The following is a 16,749-nucleotide window of genomic DNA, read 5'->3' as shown; positions in this document are numbered from 1 at the left end:
GACGGAGAGCGGAGGGGAGTCCTGCCCGGGCCGTGCCGGAAGCACGGGAGGCTAAGCAACGCGAGCTGGCCGCCATTGGTCCCGCCTCCTGTGACGTCCCATGGCAGTGGCCTCAGGGATTCTCCCGACTGCTTGGAAAGACAGAATCGGCCAAGAGGGCAGATAGCTGTGATCCCAATTGGCGTGGTCATGTCTGAAGTCATCCTTCTTTTCGCTTTTTACAATGTCTCAATCGTTTATTGCCTAATCTCCCTTCTACATAAAGTAAGCCCAAATAACACTCTGTAATCCCCTCTCCTCCGACATAATAAGCATCAACTATTTTTCCCTGGAAAGATACTTTAAACCAACCAGCACACGTGTGGGAAATAATAACCAGCAGAGAAAGTAGTAGCGACAGTCCAGCGACTATTACACAGTTATTCCTCACATCAGCCTGATGTGCTATAGAATGCTTGTTTCTTGGATGAGGGAAATGAGCCACAGGATAATTGGAGATTACAGACTGACAGTGGTGAAGAACCAAGTAAACTGCTTCTGTACTTACTAATAATCATAGTGAAGTGAGTGAAGGCTTTTACTTTAACAAGCTATTGTAGGCTTCAACTACGTTCTATATTTTTGTGAGGAATCTGTTCTCTTTCATCATTCATAGGAGACAGTTCCTCAAGTTTTTGTACATTAAAAAGTTGTACTTCATACCTCTTTTGAGAGCATAGTTTGTATGCTCTATAATGTATCGTTTTATTGGAAACTGTTGCATTGTCAATGAAAATAGAACTAGTAGGAGTCTACGGAAAATATACTTGAAAGTACTGAAAAATAAATGAGATGGTAAATTAGGAACGAGACATCTCATAAAATTTTCCAGTTTGTATGATATTTTGAGGGTAGAAACAATTTCAGAGCTGCCAGGAATTTTTTAAATTAGTGGTTAAAAAGTATTCAATCCAGTGCTTTTATTTTTGTGTCTGGGAAGCTGATCTCAGTGACCTTCTCTGAAGGGACAAGTCTTAAAACTGGGACAAATGTTCTGAAATGGGATTAAGTGCCTTAGCTTTGCAACATAATTGTGCTATTATATATTCAAATTAACCTTTATATTGTCATATAATAATGAGACTGGCATAGATGGCATCATTGGCTCCATTTCCTTCACTAGAAGGTTATATTCATTGCTAAAGTTTTGCAGGGAATTTGAACTTGCAACCAAACCCAGTTTTCACTGGGTGAGCTGAGCTGGTCTCATGCTAGTTCCTTCAGAAAACTGCTGAAGAATAACCAAAATAAGAATAATACATGAGGTATGTGTACTTGTGAAGCACTGAGGGATATTAGAAAGTTATTGGCCATAGTATTCAAAGAAGGGGTAAGGGGGTTGGGGACTTAGCTCAGTGGTAGAGCACTTGCCTAGCAAGCGCAAAGCCCTGGGTTCGGTCCCCAGCTCCGAAAAAAAAAGAAAAAAGAAACAAAGAAGGGGTAAGGGGCCAGTTTTGAAATGGCCCAGCCATGGATTGTTCCCACTCTCACTGGGGACATACTTCATCTCCCTTAGAGCTTATCTTCGGAATAAAATTATCCTTGTCTCACCATGTTGTAAGGATTGCACCTGAAATGTGTCAAATGCCTCTCCAGTTGCTTCCACCTGGGCATGTGTAGCCTGTTGATTGACATCAAGGGAGAGAAGTAGCAAGAAGGTGGTGTATGAAGAGGCAAGTTTAATGTCTGGAAATGTGGTCCCCAGTCCCTGTTCTACTACTTGTCCCTGTGGATTTCTGGACCCACCATTCAAACTGAGACTTCAGACTCTTCATCTGCAAAAAGTTGTGACAGGTAAGATCTGTCCATTTTTTAACCCCTTCGCAGTACTCAAAGCACACCCTGGCCTAAAATAAATACATTAGAGCTATTCCAGGTGAATCTAAAAAAGAATTATGGAGTGAAAGAAATTGTAGTTTGAGACAAAAGAATATCAAGACTAAGAGTGAAAGAACTCTAATGAGTTCCATGGATATACAGATGGATATAAACTATAATGGATATACGAATATCTATACTTTCCTACCCCTAAGAGAAGGGGGGCTTTGTTGACAATGCCTGCCTACTTCTTACTGGACAGAGCCTCTTTTGAGTAATGCTCTGGGGAAATTTATACTTTTTGGACTGTGTTTCATTGGAATTTATTTCTCAGGCTAATGAAAAAGCTGTAGAGTAGGAACTTCCAAAAAACTTTTGGGATCATACTTCAAAATATGTTCAGGCAGAAGGACTGCTTCCAGAGGATTCAACCACACCATATAAAAACACCACCAAAACCCCTACCTGGGAGCCAGGAACTGAAAGACTGAAAACTAGTTACTAGAGTGGTAAAAGCCTACCTCAGGCCCTGAGGACCTGATGCCTCTGGCATCTTGGTGAGAGCATTGTTAGTATAACACAATAGGAGCTTCAACAGAAGTAAGGTTTCTTCATTAATATTCTGATTTGGTCATTCTAGTGACCAGAGACACAGGGGAACCAGCTAGTAATGAGCCACATGCCATCTCACTCGATGGTGAGCAGTCAAGTTCCCTGTCTTTCAATTCACTCCCTCACCAGGTTCACTAGTATGTATCATGCTGTATTTCATTTGTATTCAATGGGTTTTGGGGGCCAGGATGATGGCATATGCTTTTAATCCTAGCTGAGTTTGAGGCAAGTCTGGGTTACATAGTGAAACCTTGACTCAAAAAATTATAAATGAAAATGTTTGTAGGATGAATAAGGAAAAAATATTCACTAAGGACTTTGGGTATAGATTCTCTTTGTAAAGTAATATTTAAGGTATGCTATACATTTATCTATCATTTATTTATTTAGTCTATGGGTGTGTTTTCTGCTTTTTTTCCTGTGGACTTTGTATGTACCTCGTGTCCATGAAGGCAGGAATAGGGCATTGGATTTCTTGAACCTGGAGTTATAGTCGGTTGTAAGTGGCCATGTAGATGTTGGAAATGGAGCCTGGGTACTCTGCAGGAACAGCTAGCATTTCTCCTACAAATATGTGCTGTTTGTCAACCATATATCTGAGCTTAAAGCAAGGAGCTTCAAAATGAAGTACTTCACATTCTGGTTTTGTGTTCTTAGCTATCAGTATTTATAACACTATTAATTGTAATGGTGCAGTTTCTCACTCCTCAGCACATGGTGAGGATGCATTTACTTACTAAAATGACTGTTTTTTTTTCCTGTAACCCCAGTGTCTTCATGTGTGCAGACACATTGATGAGTACTAACTAGGTGGCTTCAGATCCCAGAGACAGTTCTCACAGTCCTTGAATCTGGGAGAGCCAAGGTACTGTAGGCTTTAGTGATCGTCTGTTCCACAGAGAGGGAGACTTCTCACAGTGTCCTTATTTGGCACTTGGCAGAAAGATGCCGGGCTGCACTTGATAATCCTGCCTCTGGGCTTTATCCTAGAGGATTTGCCTCTTAATTCTGTCATACCGAGGTACATGTTTCTACAGGGACTTGGGGACATGCTTAAATTCAGACCAAGGTCCTTTTCTCCTAGGGTACCTCCTCTTATCTCTGGCTCTTCAGCTCTCAGAACAGTGTCTGCCACACAGCAAGAAGTATTAGGTTTGTGCTGAGTGATTCTTAGGTACCTCCCACCCGGGCTCCATTGTCACCAAACCTCTACAGCACGCACAGTATGTTATTTTTTAACCTTGTGGTTTGGTTAGGTATTTTTTTTTTCTTGCACCTATCTCTCTAATTTAGTGGTTTTCAAAACAGTAAACCCCCTGAGACAGAGTCTGACTTAGCCTCTGGTATAGCACTTGCATGCAGGTGCTGCTCAGGAAATCCTTGATTTGAGTAATAACTGAAAATTTTATTGGACTAGAGCTAAAGCACCAGTATATGACTCTGTGTGTGTGTGTGTGTGTGTGTGTGTGTGTGTGTGTGTGTGTGTGATTAAATGAGCTAATATTATACAAATAAAATCTTTCAAAACTATCAGAAACTATGTTTACTTTTCAAATCATACATGTAACTTTGCTTAACCTGGTCCTTAAAAGTGATATCCTAACATGTTAAGTATTAGTTATGCACCAAATGTGTTAAATATATTCTTAAGAATGTGTATGTGTTAGAATAAGGGAATATTAGCATTAAAGCCCTCTGGGGTTAACAACATTGCTATGTGGTAAAGGGCATTCTCAGCATGAAGAGGTTCCCAGCTTTCACCCCAGCATCGCTATTAATTGCACTGAAAGATAAGTTAGTGCATTAAGTCACCCAACTCTTTTAACTGGCTGAGTGCTTTCTGTGTGCAGGAAGACAGAACAGTGAGCTTGATAGACATGAGGTACATAACACAAGACAGACAGAGGATGTTAAGTTTTGGAAGTGTTTGGCAACTGCTGCCCCACACAATTGTATTTATGAAATACTCCATTTTCTTTAGTTTTCTATCAGAACCACCTTTTCACTTCCCATGAAATACCCTTACAGTGTCTGATAGACCCTGTATTATTAACAAATATTAATAAATGAATTAAAATTCATCTGAGAGGATAGAGATGACTCAGCAGAGGACTTGAGTTTGGTTCCCAACACCAACCTGGCTCGCAGCCATCTGTAACTCCAGTTTCAGATCTGATCCCTTCTTCTGACCTCTGTGTGCTACTGTACACACATAGCACACACACATACATGTAGGAAAAAGTACTCATACATATATAGTAAAAGTAAAACTTTCCAAAAATTCACTGTTTTTAAATGGACCCAGCAGAAACAATGTGAAGAATTAGTTAGCATATGAAGATCCTAAGCATGTTTCACAGGCCAGGCATTACCTAAAGGGGGCTGTTATTTGCAATGTAAGTGAATCAATGTCCCAAGAACAGATGTTTCAACAATAGAGCTTGCTATGTTAAAAATCCTGTGGTAAGCCTCCTCGTAAAGAAAATAATTGTTTCTGATATACCTCTTTTTTTTTTTTTGATAGTATTTATCTTCACTCCTGGATCATCTAGAGTGGAATGTAAAAGTTGTCCCATAAACTATTTAATCAGTAGGACTTAATTTCATGTTACAAACACATTTTGAGTTCTTGCTCTGACCCTTACTAGTGTAAGCTTCAGGATAAGTCATTTTGTCTTTTTGCCTCAGTAAAATAGGGGAATTTAAGTGCATATCTCATAAGGGTACGACAAGGTAGAAATTAAACTACACTGAACTTGGGGTCTATAGTCATAAGTGGAGGTTCCCTCAGTAGGTGATATTTTGGTCCCCACCCCTACATGCCTTCCTCCTTCGAAACAAGGCTACAGAATAGTAAGTCTTATTATCTACTCTGGGGCTTGGGATGGTATCTTTCCTACAAACTCTGAGGACAGGGTCCGCAGTGGGGGTGGGAGGGTACCCTAAAGCCACCTCTTTAGTGGGTTCTCAAGTCAAGGGAAATAACTGGAGAAACCTGGCATTTTTGTGCACTGGCAGCACTGATGAAGAGCTTCCTAACAATTAATCGTGAAACTGAGTTTTGATTCTATACGGAAGGGTTAAAGGAGTGGTCATTGGTGGACTGCCCTAAAATAAGTGTGTGGAATTGCCCTGGGACTCCCAGCTAGGAAGGGATAGCATACAAATATGCTCCTCCCCTCCGGGTCTAGCATTCCTCCTGCCTGGACTAGCAGTAGGCCTAGGAACCGAAGGGCTGTGCCACCCATTCTCATTGGCACACTGAAGTCCAGCAAGCACCCCTCGCCCGCAAGTCGGGACCCGGCTGTTAGTCTGTCTACCCGTCTGTCTAGGAGGCGTTTCTCCGAGCTTCCACCTGACCAGCGGAGCTGTGCAGTAGCCAGCCATGGAGTGGGCAGTCGAGAAGGCAAGGGGCGCTTCCCAGGCGGAAGGCGGAGACGCTCCCCTCCCGAGGGCTGCGGTCGGGGTCTGCGCCGCCTGCGCACTCGCCGGCGCGCGCTCGCCCGCCCGCCTTCCCGACCGCCGGGTCCTGACGCGGAGCCCCCCAGCGGCGCGCGGCGGCCTGGGCACCGGCGAGCGCCCGCCCTCCGCCGGCGCCGGGCGGCGGCCCACGTGACGGAAGCGGCGGCGGCGGGGCCGGCAGCCCAGGAGCCGCGGCCGGGCGGGCGGCGGTGCCCCAGGCCGCGGGCGGCGCGGGACGCTGCGCCGCCGGTGAGAAGTGGGGGCGGCCTGCAGGAGCGGCGCGGGTGCGCGACCGGCTCTGACGGGCGCCCGCGCAGGTGCAGCAGGGCGGAGCAGGCGAGTGCCTGCATGACTGGGCCAGGTGTGCTGCTGGGGACCGGCGTGCGGGCTTTGGGGAACCAGGGGTAGTCACCGTGCGGGGTCACTGTGTACACTGTGATCTGGGGGTGTGTCAGTGTAAGGAAGCAGAGGATCCGAGAGACCTCGTCCTTGAACTTGCGTTTCTGGGGAGAAAGATCGGGATCGGAAAGGATCGTGCCTGTGTTCCTCCACCCTTCAGGTGGAAGGATTGGGGTGCGTGATGTAATTGAAGTTTGCTGAGGTCTGTGAATTAGGAGTTGAAATTGGGGTCAGGCTTGGGTCTGAACTGAGAGACTAGGAGAATAGATAGGGGAGTGTTGAACCGGACGCGGAGGCCTATGTTCGGGTCCCTGGCCCCAGTCTTTACCGCAGGGTCAGGGACTGGGAGCTGCACCCCAGGGAACTTTTCCTTTCTTTTGCTTCTGCCTGATTTCCCCTGCTTCATGAGGCTGCCCGAGTTGCCTCTTGGTGTTGCTTCTGTCAAAGGGTTGTTGGTTGAGTATGAGAGGTCGCTGCTCTGGGGTTACAGTTTAGATGCTGAAACAGAGTTCACACTGTGCTTCTTAGTCTGGGCAGATACGATTGAGCACTCATGTGCTTCGGATAGGCCGTGCTGGGTCAGGAGGGCAAGTAGTGTTAATGTGGTGGCAAGAGAAGACACAGAGGAGTGTTGGAGGAGGGTAAGGCTGCCCTGGGAGGGTCCTGCCTGCTACTAACAGGAGATGGCTAGGCAGAGACTGGCTGGTGTGGTGCCTGCTGCACCCACGTGCTGGTGGGCATGATTCTTTCTTGGTCAGCAAGCTGAGGACTCACAGCTCCAAGGTCCAGGAAGAGACATTTGGACAGCTGCTTCCTTTTCTTTTTCCTCTCATTTCTGCTAACCAAGCAACTGTCACTTTGGTGTGTAGTAAAAGGCAGTGCTTGACCAGAATCCCCAAGACCCAGCTCACAGACCTGTCTCAGCACCTTCTCAGACCCTGGTTCACCACACTCCATGGCCATGATGAGGGTGAGGCTGTGAAATTAAATCCCACTCCGGTCACTTCCCAACAGTGACCTTTGGATGCCATTTTCCTGATCAAAATGGGGCTAATAGCAGGGTGTGGTGGAACCTGCATTTAGGAGATAGAGGTAGAAGGACAGGGAATTCAGGATCATCAGCAGCCATCCATGACTATGTATTGATACCAACCTAGGTTACTCGAGGCCTTGTCTTGCTGCCCTATTCACACAATAGGGCTGATTTTACAGAAGGTGTATGGATTCTCATAAGGAGATATTCATGGGAGGCATCTATCTCAAGAGCTGACACCTAACAAAAATGCATTAAGTGTTCACTAATAAAAATGAGAGTGTTAAGGCCATGCTTCCATTCTGAAAACTCCTAGTTCAGTGATCTGAGCAATCGCTGCCCCCCCTGGAGGTTTTACTGTGGAGTTAGGCTGTGGATTCTGATTTCAGTTCACCGTACATGACAAGGCATGCATGTTCAGCTCATTGGTAAGACTTGGTAGGACTCTTGGCCTTATTTTGTCTGCATTCCTTCCTCCCATCATATCTGAGTGGAAGTCTTCTGGTCCTAGAGTTGGGGACATTATTGCAGGCTTGCACGGCCAATTCAGCTTTGGCCTAAACTCTCTAGAGACAAAGGTTGGTACTGTGCTTCACAAGCAGCTTCTTCAGTTGTAGAACTGTAAAAAAGCCTGGATCTTGCTGTTTAAAAAGCAAGAACGGGGCCTGGGGATGTGGCTCAGTGGGTAGACTGCCAGCCTAGCATGACTGAAGACCTCAGGTCTATCTCCAGTACTGCATAAAGCCAGGTGTAGAGGCTGTAATTTCTCCATTTGGAGAGAGAAGCAAAGGGATCTGGAATTCAAGGTCTTCTTTAACTACATAGAAAGTTAGAGGGTAACTTGGGCTGGCTACATGAGACCCTGTTTGTTTGTTTGTTTGTTTGTTTTGTTTTGTTTTTCTTAATCTTGCCCAAGTGAGTAGGGGCCCAGCACAAGTGCACAGGAAAGGTTTTGAAAACAATACATGTATTTTCTAGAACTGATTTGCAATTAACATTTCTGCTTTTTAACAATTACTAACAGCTTTTATTCTTAATGCTAAAATTTTGATCCTTTATGGAAACTAGGGCAATCTCAATGAATGAGTTAAGCATCTTGTTTTGGTCAGGATCCAGTCCTCATTAGAAAGACATTAAAGTCATCATTTGTGGTGACCAGGTGTTTGGGTCCTGCAGAATGATTTGGCTCAGATGTTAGAACTCATCTCTTCTGTGGTATACCCAGCCTGTTTTACTATACTGAAAAATATGTGACTACAAAATGAGTGCAAAACTAACAACTCAGTCTGGGGCTACCCACATGAGGCTGAGTGCTTCCTGCCTTAAAATCCCCTTAGAAGTCTACATGAAGATTCAAGATCAAGATTGTTGTCTTCATAGTCAGGTGGCTGCTGTAGAATAAATTAAAAATTCAACAAAAATAATGTGAGTAAGATAACTGCCCGACATCTCATAGGCATGTGATAATTCTTTGTTAGTGTTTGAAGGTTCTGTGTTGAGGACAGTGTTAGGTGGGAAGTGCCCAGAGATCCCTATTACCACCCCACTCCTTCCCACTACCTCTCACCCCTTGCTTCTTTGGTTATAACTATTGATGAAACTCATTTAGGATGTATATGATATCCTAGGTACACACTAGGCCTACATGGGTACGCAGTGTTTGTATGGTAACTGTAGTGTATATTCACTGTAGGTGAATATATAGTATGCATATGTGATGTACAAATATGTATACACCGTCATTCTTAGTATCTATGGATTTGGGTTCCAGGACTCTCCATGGATACCTACTCTGTAGGGCTTACGTTTTATAGAATATAAGATGCTGCAGTAATTGTATGTAACATGTAGCAGCTTAGCGTGATACACATTATATCACGTGTATCTAATGCTTTCGATATAGAGTTCAATAGAACCCCATATCCATGCATTCAGACATGGAACCCATGAATTAGAGGACAACTTGTATTTTTTTTTTTTTTTTTTTTTTTTTTTCCGGAGCTGGGGACCGAACCCAGGGCCTTGCGCTTGCTAGGCAAGCGCTCTACCACTGAGCTAAATCCCCAACCCCGACAACTTGTATTTTTATATTTTTATCGTTTGTGGCAGCAAAGCTAGGAGTAATTAGATATAGATGTGTGCCAGGGTATTATCAAGGCATATTAAACCATAACTGTCTTTTCTCCTCTATCTTCTCCCTCCCTCTATCTCTGTTAGGTCACTGGAACAGGCCAGTATTCTATGACTATCTATTTTATTTTATTTTATTTATTTTTATTTACTTATTTTTTTCGTGCTCAGCTTTTTATTGTCTCTTCCGTACTTGTGTTGATCAAATGTTGCCTGGTTACAAGCTAATATATTTGCTGTTGGCTTCTAGCAAATCTCAAGATTGAGTCCCTAAACTGGGGTGCTTTTCAGCAAGAACACTTTATGCCAGGTAAATATATATCCTGATTTGATGGGAAGTGTCTGAGTCTCAACAAGACAGGTGGAGTCGTAGAATTTATCTTTGGGATTCACAGCAGGGTACTAAGAGCCCCGCTGATCTCAGGAATCACTTCAGGACCAATTCCAACTGGCCAGTCCCTGGAAGGATGACTTGAAATAGAAGACCTCTACTTTAGAATTGTTGCTGTAGTCAGAAAGACTAGGTCAGAGGAAGTGAAGTCAGCTTGTCCCCTCAGTCAGTAGAACTTGGGAAGCGTGCAGTTGGAAACAAACTAGGGCCCCTGTGTAGCTGAGTACCATTACACAAATCATAGGACAGTTCTCTGCCATCCCTTCTCTCCCCAGAGTTGTTGTAAGGAAGGAAGCGAGGCAATCCCAGCACTCAAGTGACTAAATCAAAAGATTTCTATGTTTGAGACTAGCCTGTGCTACATGACAAGATCCTGTCTCAGAAAGCAGAGAACCCAGGCCTGGTGCTGTACATTTGTAATCCCAGTACTCAAGAAGGTGAGACAGGAGGATCAGCTTGAATTAGAGGCTACCCTAGGCTACAGTTGTCTTAGACAAAAAAAGAACACCCCTACACACACACACACACACACACACACACACACACACACACACACACTACAAAGAGGGATGTGAGCAAGAAAAAGAGGGAAAGAATGAAGTGAATTAGAAATAACTACAACCAACCCAGTGCTTGGGGCTCTCATGGGGTTTAGCCAAGATGTTCTCAGGAATGCATTGCCTGGTACCCAGTCAGGCTTGGAACAGCCTTTGCACTACGTATGTTATGTACACACACCACACCTTCTTGAAAGGGCATGTGCTCTGGAGTTAAGATGCCTGGACTAGAGCCTTAGCTCTCCACGTTCCAAATACCAGATTTCCAAATGGTGGTTGATCAAGCCATTACCCTCTTCTCCTCAGGCAGCTAGATGTCAGTGCTGGGGAAACCTACAGTGGGGTGCAAACCCTACCGACTCACCTACGATTACAAGGAGGTGGCGAGGCCACAGCCAGCACTCAGATCGTCAGTTGACACTGGGAGTGTCTGCCACATACTATTCCCACGCCATTGTTCACGTAGGACACTTGAGCTCTGGGACTCTGTCTTTTCAGGGTGCTTTGACCTTTCCCAGCCCCGGTGCTCATGCTCCAAACATCTCCCCTGGCTGCTGCTCTCAGAGCTCAGACTCTAGTTCTGACCGTATGAGGAATCAGCTTCCAGGCTGCAGAAATGCATCAATGGTTGAGAATACTTGCTGTTCTTCCAGAGGACTCACCATCAGTAACATACAACTTCCTGTAACTCCAGAGCCAGAGGATCCAAAGCTCCCTGGCCTCTGCCAGTACCTCACACACATAGCAAACATAAACAAATAGACATGCATTTATACGCATCATTTTTTAAATTAAAAAAACTAACGTTTATTGTTCCAGTCCAGATGCACAAGCGTCCCCGTTTTCCTGTGTGTGTGTGTGTGTGTGTGTGTGTGTGTGTGTGTGTGTGTGTGTGTGGCCTAGGCTTGTCTTGAACGTGTGTCTTCAAGTAGTCATCCTGCTTCAATCTCTATGTAGCTGAGACTGAGGGGTATCCTACTGGTGAGGCTTTAAACCCCTGTCTTTGAAAAGCTTTTAACTTCAAGGTATTATCTAGATGGATGCTAAGTTAATACCCTCAAATGCAGACAAATCGCCTCCCAAAGTAATTCAGTAAAGAACTTAAACCCACCACCGAAGCCCCAGAACACTAAAGAGGCCTTGCCATGGACAGTTTTGTTTCCTACTTTGTGACTCTGGACATGTACATCTGACCAGTTCCTTCTAGAAAAGAAATCCCCCTGTCTCTATCTCTCTTTTCCCCTTCTCTCCCCTGCCCCTTCTCCTCCCTTCTCCCACCCTCCTCTTTATCTCCACCTCTCCTAGGGCAGCCTTGCCTTTATCTCTTTATCTCTTTTTTCCCTGCAGAAAAAGCATTGTTTGGTCTGTTCCTTTCTTTACAAATCACCTTAAAGACCAGAATGACCTACCATTCTGGGTACAGGGTCCACATTACTACCTGCCTTTCCCTCCTACTGAACTTCAGTGCAAATGTCAGAATGACCATTTGATTTCTGTTCACTTTTAGTATAACTCCATAAGCCAAAAACTAGAACAAAATAAAACAAAACTTACCATGGAATGAGAAAATACCAAAATGACTTTTTGGTATTTGAGAAATGGCCCTTAAAGGTGGATTTAATGCAAACAAAGTACTGGATTTAGATGAACAGAAATTGTGAGTCAGTTATATATGTGATAATTATATGTTTGCATGAAATGAAATTTTAAATGAAAATCGTGCAAGCTGTGAAATCTAGTAAGTTTACTGAATGGATTCTTTTTTTTTTTTAATTCGTAAGATTAAACTAGTTTGGGAAAGTAAATATTTTATAAATATGTATTATAAAAATTAATGATTAAATCTAATTAGAAAATGGATGGTTATCCCCACAACAGTGATATCACTATTGGCCAGTCAAAATACATCATATTCTTTTTTTTTTTTTTTTTTTTGGTTCTTTTTTTTCGGAGCTGGGGACCGAACCCAGGGCCTTGCGCTTCCTAGGCAAGCGCCCTACCACTGAGCTAAATCCCCAACCCGAATACATCATATTCTTATGTAAATGTTACAACGAGGACTGGGGAGATGGCTCACTGAGCCAAAGTGCTTGCCACACAAACACGAGGATCTGAGTTCAAATCTGCAGGATCCACATAAAACCAGGCATAGTAGTGTACGTCTGTAATCCCAGTACACCCATGACAAAATGGGAGCTAGAGACAGGAGGATGCGTGGTGCAATGGTTATTCCTGGTTGTCAACCTGACTATATCTGTAATGAACTACTATCCAGACTTGGAAGGCTCACCTGGCATCCAGATCTTGAGGCAAAGTGGCCATGAAAAGCTTAGGCCTAAGCAAGGTGGTACACATCTTTAATCCCAGGAGACTAAGGCCAGAAGATCTCTGAGTTCAAGGTCAGCCTGGGACAAAACAAGTCCCAGATCCAGGCGTGGTGGTACAGACCTTCTGCTGCAGACCTACATAAGGACATTGGAAGAAGGAAGATTCCCTCTTCTTCACGGCTTGCATTTACTTGCCAGCACATCTGTTGGAACCTACTTCTACAGAAGAGCAGCTGGAACAACTAGCCTTGTGGGACTGAGAAACTACTAGATCCTTGGACTGCCATTCACAGCTGCCCATTGTTGGAGAGGTGATTCTACATCATCATAATAATCTCCTCAATATAGAAAGACATTCCATAAGTTCTGTGACTCTAGAGAATCCTGACTAATACACATGGGTTAGCTAGCTTACGAGGTGCCTTCAAGGTGGAAGGCAGAGACCAACATCTGAGGTTGTCCTCTCACCTCCACGTGTGTGTCTTGGCACGAACATACTTGTGCTCACACATGAAATGCATATGTGTGAGTTACACATACACATACCCATATATACATAGAAAGATTTTTAAAAAGAAAATGGAACCAATTATATGATTAATATATATTAAAAGCTTTAAAATTAATGCTTAGTAACAGAAAAATACCTGTAATCTGTAAAGATGTAGTGAATAATGAGAGCAACATTCAGTTCAGGAAACTAAACTTTCTGACACCTCAGAAATCTATTATCTGCCCGCTCCCAGCCCCATGGGAAGTTTCCCATGAAACTCCCCATGAGTGGATTCAACCTTGTTTGTACCTATAGATCATTTTCTTGTTACACTGTGTCTTGTGGAGGAAAGCTGGGGTATTTCCAGTTCTCTCTCACCCCAGACAGGATCAGTGTTCCCTTCTTGCTTGTCTCTTTGTCAACATAAAATGAATTCCGTGGGGAGAGCCATCAGCTTACCCAGACACATCAAGAGCTCCACAGAAAATGCTAGAACAGGTTTAGCAGTTTGGAACCTTCACCGACATTATGGTTTTCACTGTGCCCGTGTTTTTACACCCACATGCAATTTCCATGTGCTCTGTTAATTCAGGTGCATAAAATCAGATCCCTTTCTTTCAGGGATAATCTGCAGAATATAATTCCTGATTATTACGGCAACTCACCTTCTCGGGGGTGGGAAAACCTGTGTGTGTGCTTGGCCTATACTGGCATTTTACTAGTTTCCCTTTACAGCCAGATACCTTCGGTCAAAAATGGGAGCCCCTTCTTGTTTCAAGAGGCAGTCTTCTCATGTAGGTTAGGCTGACCTGGAACTCCCCACCATGTATGTTAGGTATGCAGGTATGCGTGCCTAATGAAGGACACATGTCACCGCGCAGGTTAATGAACTTTGACCAGTGTGCTAGTGTGAATGAGAATGATCTCCATAGACTCATATATTTGAATGTTTGGTCTCTAGTGGGAAGGATTAGGGGGTGTATTCCTGGAAGTGGGTTTTGGGATTTTAAAAGCCCATGCGAATCCCAGTTAACACCTTCTCTCCCCCAACACACCCACCCCTTCTTTCCTTCCCTTCCTACCTCATGCTTTGCATCTCACCACAGTGGTCATGATCTCTAACCCTCTGAAACTGTAAGCTTTAAATAAACTCTTTTGCAAGTTGCCTTGGTCATGGTGTTTGGTCACAGCAATAGAAAAGAATCTAAGACAGCAAATCTCCATACTGTGACATCAGACACCTTAAACAAGATACAGACTCTTCCTGAACCCCAGAGAGTCGCTTTTGTCATTCACCATTTAGTCACCCTACCCCTAAAGTAAGTACTTTTCGAGTGAAAGCAACACAAATCCGTGCTGTCTACTTTTGAAATTTATGTACATGGAAATGTATAGAATACACAGCGTTTTATTATTTTATTTTTGTGTTTACATATGTGAGGGCACATGCATGCCAGGGCACCATGTGTGTAGAAGTCAAAAGAAAACTTGTAGGAGTTGTGTATTTCCTTCACCACCCAAGACCTGGAGGTAAATGTTTTTACCTGCTGATCTGTCTCCCACAGTGTTTTTGACATCCACCCAATGTATTGTTTTTACCCATGTCTTCCTAACCTAGCATTCTACTATAAATGCGTCACAAATGGCTAGGCTGGGAAGACAGCTCTGACAATAAGTGCTTAGCTCAGATGTGTTACCTGAGTTCTAAATCTCATCTGTTTTCTGTTTTCAGACTATTAAGAACAGGACCATGGCGTGTATCTTGCATAATCATATAGAAACATTACGAATGGTCCATGCCGGTAACCCTGGCACTCGCAGACTGTCAAGGGCAACTTCAGTTTAATGAAATGAGGACCTATTTAAGCAAAACAAACAAATAAAACAAAAAAGAAAATGTATGAGGTAGTCAGATACTACATGTTTATCTTTGTTAAAAAGAGAAACTACAGAATAGACTCTTCAAGGGGATTATGCCACCTTAAACTATTCCTAGCAAGCCTGAGCTTTCCCTTTGTTCTGTGTCCCTATTGACACTTGGAGTCCACCTCTGCTTTCTTGTTTGTTTTTATTTTGTTTAAACAGGATCAGGTTCTGAACCCAGGGCCTCTTAAAAAAATGTTCTATTACTGAGCTGTAGTCTTAACCTTAATGTCAATCCTTTCTTCTCTTTTCCTTTCTCTTCTCTTCTTTCCTTTTCTTTCTTCCTTCCTTTCTCTTCCTTCCTTCCTTCCTTCCTTCCTTCCTTCCTTCCTTCCTTCCTTCCTTCCTTCCTTTCTTTCTTTTTTTTTTCTTTCTGAGACAGAGTTTCTGGCTGACCTGGAACTTACTATGTAGACCAGGCTGGCCTCAAACTCAAGAGATCTACCTGCCCCTGTCTCCCAAATGCTGAAATTGGAGGCACGTGTGAGCGTGTTCAGCTTGGTGTCAGTCTTTTTAAAGGTAGCTATTCTAGTACGTATGAATACATGCGTGCATCTCATGAAGCGTAATGGAAGTTTTTCTGGTGTCTAATAATGGTGACTATGTTTTTGTGTTCTTTTTGCTCATTGATGTACCTTGTTTTATGAAGTGTCCTACTGAATTTTTTTTACTCATGTGGAACATAAGTTATTCTTTTTTTTTTTTTCTGTTGGCTTATGGGTGTTTTATGTGAATTGCCAGATGTATGAATTGCAGTTTTTCCTCCCAATATGGGCTTGATCTACTTGTTTTATACTCTTTCATGTTTTTCTGTCCCTCCCTTCCTTTCTTTTCTTTACCTCTTTGAGATGAATATGTTCCCCCTAGCCTCTAGCTTCTAGAAAACAAATGATCTTCCTGCCTAACCATAGATGGGACTATAGTCAGGCATCATAGTACTTGGCTAGCCTTATGTTTTAATTACATACTGTAGTTTGACAGCAGTTTCTGAAATCTGAAGTCTACGTCCTATTTCTTTCTTCCATTTCAAGATTGTTTGAGTAATTCAAGGTCCTTGGATTTCCATTTAAAAATTTAAAAGTAGTTCATCAGTTTCTGCAGAAAAAAACTACTGAGATTATAATTTAGGTCTTTAATGTATAGGAAAGGATTTTATTTAGACATCTTGTACATTCTTGTTAGGTGATTCATACATTATACTGAACACATTTTAAAGTTAAAATTTATGATTGCCATGTATAGAAATGTAGATTACTTTGATATAATTTTAATTAAATATCTCAATTCTTACTAATTTTAATAGAATCCTTGTAAATCTCCCTGTAGTCATGCCATGTAGACATTTGAATATTAGTAGCTGTATGTCTTTGATGTCAATTCTTTATAATTTCTTGTATATTGTTTGTTGGTTTAGGTTTCTAGTTTTATACTGACAGGCTCCCAGTGCAATTTAAAATAGACAAAGTGAATCAGCACGCAAGGAGTGCTATAACTGTGATGGTTTGTATATGCTTGGCCCAGGCAGTGGCACTATTAGAAGGTGTGGCCTTATTGGACCCTCATCC

At 43.1% G+C, this 16,749-nt stretch overlaps 1 protein-coding gene across 1 annotated transcript in view; it reads left to right on the top strand.

Annotated features, from left to right (window-relative positions):
• Positions 1-169: 169 nt before the first annotated feature.
• Positions 170-16,749, top strand: part of Tgfbrap1 (transforming growth factor beta receptor associated protein 1) — a 47,757-nt gene continuing 31,177 nt past the window's right edge. Inside the window, exons 1-2 of the mRNA XM_032901027.1 lie at positions 170-264; positions 1,602-1,833. Coding sequence (XP_032756918.1) covers positions 1,722-1,833 — 112 coding nt within the window. The 5' untranslated portion in view covers positions 170-264; positions 1,602-1,721. The remainder of the gene's footprint in view (positions 265-1,601; positions 1,834-16,749) is intronic.

The sequence above is a fragment of the Rattus rattus genome, chromosome 4, assembly GCF_011064425.1.
Source record: "Rattus rattus isolate New Zealand chromosome 4, Rrattus_CSIRO_v1, whole genome shotgun sequence".
NCBI lineage: Eukaryota > Metazoa > Chordata > Mammalia > Rodentia > Muridae > Rattus > Rattus rattus.
This window is presented reverse-complemented; position numbering and strand designations above follow the sequence as displayed.